Genomic DNA, 7,601 nt, shown 5'->3' with positions numbered 1-7,601 from the left:
CCATGTTGCCCCTCAGTACCTCCATGGACCATCGGCCCAAAGAGGATCTGCTGCAAGACTGCATCACACTGGCCTCTGTCAAACACAGCAACGGTGAGCCTGAATCTGCTGTGGAGAGGTTTGGTTTAGTGATCATATTACAGAGAGACACATTTTATAAGACTGAACTTATTGATGGGTCAGTTTTTTTTTATGTGGTGCCTTTTGTGTCCCCAGTACAAATCATGTTGTTTTGTATAAATTTGGACAAACACTAGTTCCATTTGATTTTTCATGTAAGGTCAATTGATATTAATTATGATTACATTGTTGTTTTTTTACATTTTAAAAGCTTTGGTTGAAGAGGTACTATGGGATTTTGCCATGTCCCCAGTGTTGATCATTCAACTTAGATCTAAAACATAACTTATTCTTTTTTTTAATTGTCCTGTTCAAAATATATTGGATCAAAATCGTTAACTTTTGTACAAACAAAAATAAGGTTTTATGTTTGTCCCCAGGGACCACTGTCCACCCTGTTGAGTTGCATTAACTGTTCCTTTAAGTGGGGAAAGAAAACCAAACAACAACAATTAATGGCATCCCTCTGCTTGACCAGGTGACATCACACCAGTGGAGGGAAATTTAGCTTAGATTTTAGACTTTAATGTGTTTGAACATAGCTTGTGTGTGCATAGCTGTGAGGCCTAGGTAGATTTCAATTCAAATTTCTAAAATTGTTTGTGAAAAACTTATAGATTCCTCATCTAGTATTGAAGGTCACGCTAGCCATTATGCTCTCACAGGCAGGCAAAAGGCTAACTTTAGCTCAAAATGTCCACCCTGTTAGTTTTTCAACAGTGTAGACACTAACAGGGTGGACGTGTGCGGAAATAATGTGCACTTGTTTTACTCAATATAGGCTTTCCTATGCTGCTTAAAAATTATTTTATTGTAAAAAAAAGAAATCTAATAAGAGTGAGGGACCTATAACATATATCATGTCATTTTAAGTAGCAATCATGCCCTGAAAACACTTGTAAATATCTAAGTTCTTAACTGGGTGGACATGTCCCGCGTGTCACATGTTGTTAATATATCTAAATTTAATACAATAAAGGTGTCTAAGCTCATCCCAGATGTTTTTCATAAAGTTACATTTATCTTTTATATAATAGAACTTTAAAATATGGGTAAATCAACCATTCATTTATCCCACGTTATGAAGTCCAAATGGCACCCTATAAAAAAAATGACCCTGATTACTTTTATAGGAGACGCTATGTTTCACTCTGGTTGGAAGATAACAGCAGTTGAGCCAGATGAAGAGTGTGAAGAGTCAGTTTATTCTTTTTCAGATTCTGTTATTTCCAAATGTGGGAGCTGAAGTTGAACTTCAGGGACAGTCCAGGCTAAAATAACAAGCACAATAACCCCAAGTAAAATCACATTGCTAAATCTAAACTACCAAAGAACCAAAAAGAAAGTTATTACAATACTGAACCTTACTTCCTAATTACACAAACAAAGGAGAAAAGAGAAGGAACAAAACGTGCGCTCTCCCCTACAGAGCTTCCTAGCAAGGAGGTAAAGATCAAGTACAATACTGACCAGCTGGATCTTTTGCATTTCTGGTTTGGTAACTTTAGGTTGACGCTTTAGTTACCAGCAAAAATAATGCTTATCAGCAAATGTCATACGATTTACTGATTTTACTGGATTGTTTGTGCTTGGCTGGTTTCCAGCTCCCCCTGCAGGCTGTGTCCCAGGCCAGGGAGAGCATCTCCATCTGGGCCTCTTCTCTGACAGACCGGCTCTCCACCGCATGTTTGAGGCTGAAGGTACGCTGTTTCTGCCACCCTGGACTTTCTTTGTGTTGAATGTGCACTCTCTGATTAACACACAACGGTTAATAAAACGTGTTCATGTCCTTCACGGATACGTTTCCTGTTGTTTACGTTGTTCATCTGCCCATTTATAGTTTTACAAGTTTAATTAAAGTGAGCACATAACTACAACTGACACCTTTTAGATCCCCTGACGTGCTCATGGTGCACACATTGTCAGACTCAAACTCAGAACTAAATGAGTGTTCATTTCAGGAATTCATATCACATATTTCAGCTCTTTGGAGAAACCTTAAATGGAGAGAAGATGTCACATGTTGTGTCAGTGAAGATTTTGGCTCTGTTGTTCTTCAGAGGAGGGTCACGTGGAGGCGGGTCACTACGACTCTGTTGTGTACCTGCGGCTGTGGAGCGGAGACCTGGAGGGGGCGCTGCAGCTCGCCACAGAGAAGGGAGAGCTGAATGACCACCTGCTCTCCATCGCTCCTATGGGTAAAGGCTGGTGTTGATTTATTGATCTTTAGCTGACACTCTGAACCTGAAGCACGTTTGTGACTACAGTTTACAGACAGTTTTCTTAAATAATTTGTAAGAATTCACAAAGATAATTTTGTCAGAATGTTGACTTGCTATCTCATAAGAATAAGAAACTCCGCTTATTTCTAAACTATTTGTCTACTTTTATGTTACTTAATGGTGATTACAAGTTGCCCACTTCGCTGACACAGTTTTTAGTAGGCTGTGAATGACTGAACACCTTTACTTGACAAACACATCATCAGGAGTCCAACAGGGAGAACTTTGCTAAATAAAGCTGAGGAATAGTAGTTGTGCATGTATCATGATAATGTGGCACTGCGTTCATGTTATAAGGTGATGAAATACAATATTAAGAGGCTTCTGGATATTGCGACAATGCCTGTGTGCTTCCTCGTCCAGCCGGGTTCGCGGTGTGGAGCAGAACAGTGGAGGCCTTTGTCAAGCAGTTGTGTCTGCAGGAGCAGTACCTGAAGGCAGCCTCCCATCTGCTGTCAATCAACAAGCTGTACGAAGCCATTGACCTGCTGCGCTCTCACAAGCTCTACAGGTTCACTTGTTCTAGTTTTTAATGCACAGCTAGTGATTACCGGCTTCTTTTGGTCATATACTATAATTTTTTTCACTTCTTAAAGTCATGCTGATCTTGGCATATGCTAACAGAACAGATCTGTGTGTGTTTCATGTCAGGGAGGCCATAGCGCTGGTCAAAGCCAGGCTGCCAGCAGATGAACCTGTCCTGAAGGAGCTCTACACTTGCTGGGCCGCCGTGCTGGAGAAGGACGGACATTTCTCTGCAGCCGCTAAATGGTGAGAATTAGAAGGATTTATTAAAATTGCTTTTCAAGCTTTTCTTCTGTTGTGGTTAAAATTTAATATAAATCTCTTTTACAAACACATCATGTAACCTTTATTTTATTTTTAATTTTTTAACCTCGTCTTCCAGTTACCTGGCTGCTGGTGCCAGTTTTGATGCTGCTAAAGTTATCGCCAGGAAGAATGACATCTCCTCACTGAGGACAGCCGCCAGTCTAGCGAGAATCTCAGGAGAGGTCGCTCTGGCTCAGTCGCTGGCGCTGCGGTGTGCTAAAGACCTGGCTGCTGCTCAGGACTGGGTCGGAGCCCAGGAGGTCCTGAGTTCACAGGAGAGCCTGCTGGTCAGTGGCAAAAACATCATCAACACTGAAAAACATTTCTGCAACACAAATGTTGATTTTTACTGTATTTTGTCAGTTTGAGAAGGGAACATCAGTCTTTGGTCATAAACACATGCAACCAAAATGAGCCAGCAGGTTGGAAACCGCTGCGCCATGCCTTAAGCATTTATCCTCTTTGCTCCATGAAATGGCAGACAAGACAGGGTTATTGAAGCCTGATATCACTATTTGGGATCTCCATTATGAGAATATACTAATTAAATGTGATGCTGTGACTGGATGAAAGGTTTTCTATAGTGAAAATAAACTCTACAGTCCACATGCAACACAAAGTGTGAATAAAAACAACCGTTAAAGTTTATTCCTCTGCATTTAATAATTTCATAAAAAGGGTACAAATAAGAAGGTTTGACCTTTTTTTTTTTGAAAAAGATTTTTGTCTTTATGAAATCACAAATACTTGTTTTAACCCTCCGCAGGTCCACAGGCTGCACATCTGCGTTGCTGAGCTGCTGTCTATGATGCTGACAGACACTCAAGTTGTATCTCAGTCCTGCGTCTCCAGCCACCCGTGGGCGTCGCCAGCTGAGCGCATCATCAGCATCCAGGACCAAGTGAGAGACGTGTGGGAGCAGCAGTTTGGTGTTTCCCAAACGTCCGCCGGACACCGCAGCGTCGGAGCTCTTCTGCTGGAGCTGAAGTCTGTGGAGAGTCCAACACCCACCGCTAATGTTCCTCTCAGACAGGTGCAGAGTCCTGAAACTGCTGTAGTGATTTTATACAGTATGTTTTCAGATGCATGCTGGTTAAAAAGGGCCTCGAGGCAAAAACTGATTGTGATTTTTACAAGTTAGAGCAGAGATGAAGGAAGTCTGATAAACGGACCTCTTCACGATTCTGACTGTCTTGTTGTTGTTCTCTCTTTGTTGGTGCTTGTGTCTCATTCATCCTCAGGTTCAGCTGTATTCATCCCTCCATCTGACCCGTGCTGTGTTGAGCTGGTTATTGGACGATGATGGACAGCTGATGAAGGAGTTGTGGCAGGCGGTGGCCTGGCTCAGAGACGCCGGACACTTGAGCGTCTCTGCAGAGCTCTGCAGGCTTCTGTTCCCTGACGGTGCGTCTGTCTGTCTCATCAAGTGTAAATAAATAGTAGTCGCAACTGTAGACTGTTTACTAATGTTGACGGTGCACTGTTTTAGCAAGTTATTTAAACAAGAAATGTGATGGACTGAACCACTGTGGATTCACAGGAAAAGATTCATGGTGTATGCTGGCAGACATGAAAAAAACGGCAACTTTGGAACTCGGCTGCTAATTTCAAAATTCAAATTCTCATATATATATATATATATAAAATTTTTTTCTGTTTTGCTATCACTGTCAACTGAATATTTTGGGGGTTTATACTTTTTTTCAGAGAAAAAATTTCAAGAGATTAATAGATAATAGCAATAATGATTAGTTACCATAATATATTATTTTAGACTGAGTGAGAATTGTTTCTTTCTTTCATTAGGCGATGTTAGTGTTTGTTCCAGGAAACATCCCAGAACACTTAATCACTCAGAAGAAGAAGCCAAAGCTGCTGCCAACAGTCTGCAGGCTTTTGTTTATTACCAGCGTCTGTACGATCACTGGTGGAGCAACTCCATCCAGATCCAGAACAGGTTGCCCCTCTCAGCAGCTGACTCCAGTACTGGAGACGAGGTGAAGGACAAAGCGGTGAACGGAAAGTCAGAAGAGAGCGTCTGCCCGGCAACCAGGAGGCTCGATAAACTGGACTTTGATGCATCTCTGCTTCTGCGTGAGGATCACGCTGCCTGTCAAGCCGCTCAGAGGTCAGTGAAAGAGATCCAGGAGCGGCTGGCAGCCATGGTGCTGCAGCATAGCAGAGTCGAGGGAGGGCAGCTCGACTCTGGGGAGAAAGAGGTCGATGTGCCCGCGCAGACCTCCGCCACCAGAGAGGCATCAGACAGCCAGAGGTCCGCTGATCCTGGGCAACGGTGAGGGCTCGGGAAATTCGTGATTTATGATCGACTCATTTGTTGTTCTTTTCCACTTGGTGATTTATAAGTAGATCATTCAGTATACTGGAGTTTAAGTGTGTGAGCAGTGGTTGTAAGATGCAGGATAATGGGATATTATCAGAATCAATGCCCTATGGTAAACATGCTAGCAATTAATTACTTTATTCTACTTCTATCCCTCCATATTTCAGAGGGAAATGGTGATCGATAGATTAATCTGAAATGTAAAGCTTAATAATATCCAATTTGTAAGTTTGCAGGTGTTTTTGTTGCCATATTGAGTCATACTTTCCTGGGGTTGTCTCATCTTGAACACTTTGATGATTGTCTATTTAAGCGTCTGTATTTTCTCTCCCTCAGGTCTGAGGACCCGGAGACTCTGCTCTCTTTGTCTTCCAAGATGTCAGAACACCAGAAACAGCTGGCTGACCTGCCTGACACAATCAAGGTACAACACATACAGTATGAGATTATAGAAGGAGAGAGGAGCCGCTGCCCGTGTTTTTGGCCTCTTGCTCCAGATAAAAATTGCATTGGATGTCAGTTGTAACTCAATGAGGATAGTGGGGTAATACTTAAAAAGTTAGACATGTATAAACTTTATCAAAAACCAAGTCTGACAACATCTTGGAGATGATCCCTACGAGTGACTGCCCTGTGGGTTTTTTTAATAAGAAACAGAAGTCTCGCTCAAGCACAATTCAGGCTCTGAAATCTGGAGAGGTGAGTCGATGCTGGAGGAAACGTGAGTCAGAGTTGGAGAGAAGAGACTGTTGAAATAGTCTTGCCAGCAGTTTCTCTGCATACAAAACAAACGCCTCTCCCTCATTTCCACCAGCGTTTCCTGCAACAACTGGCCTCTCAAGATTTCACAGTGAGAATTGTCCTTGAGCGGGTGTCTTGTAAGAGTGTCACCGGGTATTAGTTGTAGGGATCCTTTGCATGATGTTGTCAGTCACCTGGTATAACAGTCGGAGCCTGGAAAAAAAGCACCTTTTGTGGACGTTACTTTGACGAGCACAAAGAGCCCTGAAGGGAATACGTTGCAAACACAACAGCCGGTTTGCGGCTGCCAGCTGAAGCATCTACTGCACGGATTCCAAAACATTTTGTACCTTCCAGTCATTACACCACCAAAATGTGTAAAAATAGGACCCATGTTTAAAAACACCGAAATCATCCTTTTAATAGGTTAAGTTACAGCAAGGAGCACAAATGGGTCCATCATGCTAAAATCACAAGGGTAGAAACCAAACATTTTTACCCAAAGGATCTACTTGATCCCATTTTATTTTATGGTCCAGTCACTGCTCCAGCTGTAGCTGGGTAGTTTAAACAGATCCATCCGATTTGGTATTGGGGTCGTTAAGTTACCATATTAAGTGGATTGGGTTGGTCATGACACGACGACCCACATTAGTTTTTCATAAATGTCCTTATTTCTGATATCGGTTGCAATGATTCATTTTAGGGCCACAGACATACAGGGTTTAAATGTGGAAGCACCGGTATCAGATTGGGAAATGGTATCGGGTATGTAAGGTATTGGAATTGCGCAAGAAAGATTGTTGCAGCCTTAGAATCCAACAATTACTTGATATTGTAAACATTTGTAAAACTTCCAATAAATTCCTGAAGTATTTAAGTGTCTGGCATAGAGATGAACAAGTACATGTTTGTCTGTGTTTCCTCTCAGGCCTATCCTCACCCAGACGTTGTTGAATGCTGCCTGGTTCTCCTGCATGTCACTAAGTCTTCACCGTGTGTCTCCGAGTCCCTCCAGCAAGACGCAAAAGATCTGCTCCGCAAATACGGAGCAAGTCCCTCTGTCCTCAAAGCCTCCCAGAGATTCCTCACCTGAATCATTCATTAGTAGACTGAAAGAAGCACTTCCACTGTACAGCTATTTGTTGAATAAAAAAAAATCTTTAATTACAAAATGATGTGCAAACATCGAGTCCATTCTAGTCTACATCCAGAAAAGCCTGAAGGAGGCCTATTTCTGTCAGAGCTGCTTGCCTTGTAAGATGATGAACAGACGTTTAAAATTA

At 42.2% G+C, this 7,601-nt stretch overlaps 1 protein-coding gene across 1 annotated transcript in view; it reads left to right on the top strand.

Annotated features, from left to right (window-relative positions):
* Nucleotides 1-7,493, top strand: part of gemin5 (gem (nuclear organelle) associated protein 5) — a 19,074-nt gene extending 11,581 nt beyond the window's left edge. Inside the window, exons 11-21 of the mRNA XM_046039571.1 lie at nt 4-93; nt 1,725-1,820; nt 2,181-2,318; nt 2,766-2,913; nt 3,054-3,173; nt 3,310-3,520; nt 4,000-4,266; nt 4,475-4,637; nt 5,040-5,526; nt 5,911-5,998; nt 7,247-7,493. Of these exons, the coding sequence (XP_045895527.1) occupies nt 4-93; nt 1,725-1,820; nt 2,181-2,318; nt 2,766-2,913; nt 3,054-3,173; nt 3,310-3,520; nt 4,000-4,266; nt 4,475-4,637; nt 5,040-5,526; nt 5,911-5,998; nt 7,247-7,411 (1,973 nt within the window). The 3' untranslated portion in view covers nt 7,412-7,493. The remainder of the gene's footprint in view (nt 1-3; nt 94-1,724; nt 1,821-2,180; nt 2,319-2,765; nt 2,914-3,053; nt 3,174-3,309; nt 3,521-3,999; nt 4,267-4,474; nt 4,638-5,039; nt 5,527-5,910; nt 5,999-7,246) is intronic.
* Nucleotides 7,494-7,601: the final 108 nt, after the last annotated feature.

This window comes from Micropterus dolomieu, linkage group LG23 (assembly GCF_021292245.1).
Source record: "Micropterus dolomieu isolate WLL.071019.BEF.003 ecotype Adirondacks linkage group LG23, ASM2129224v1, whole genome shotgun sequence".
Classification (NCBI taxonomy): Eukaryota; Metazoa; Chordata; class Actinopteri; order Centrarchiformes; family Centrarchidae; genus Micropterus; species Micropterus dolomieu.
Note: the sequence above shows the minus strand (reverse complement) of the source record. Positions and strands in the feature narration are given on the sequence as shown.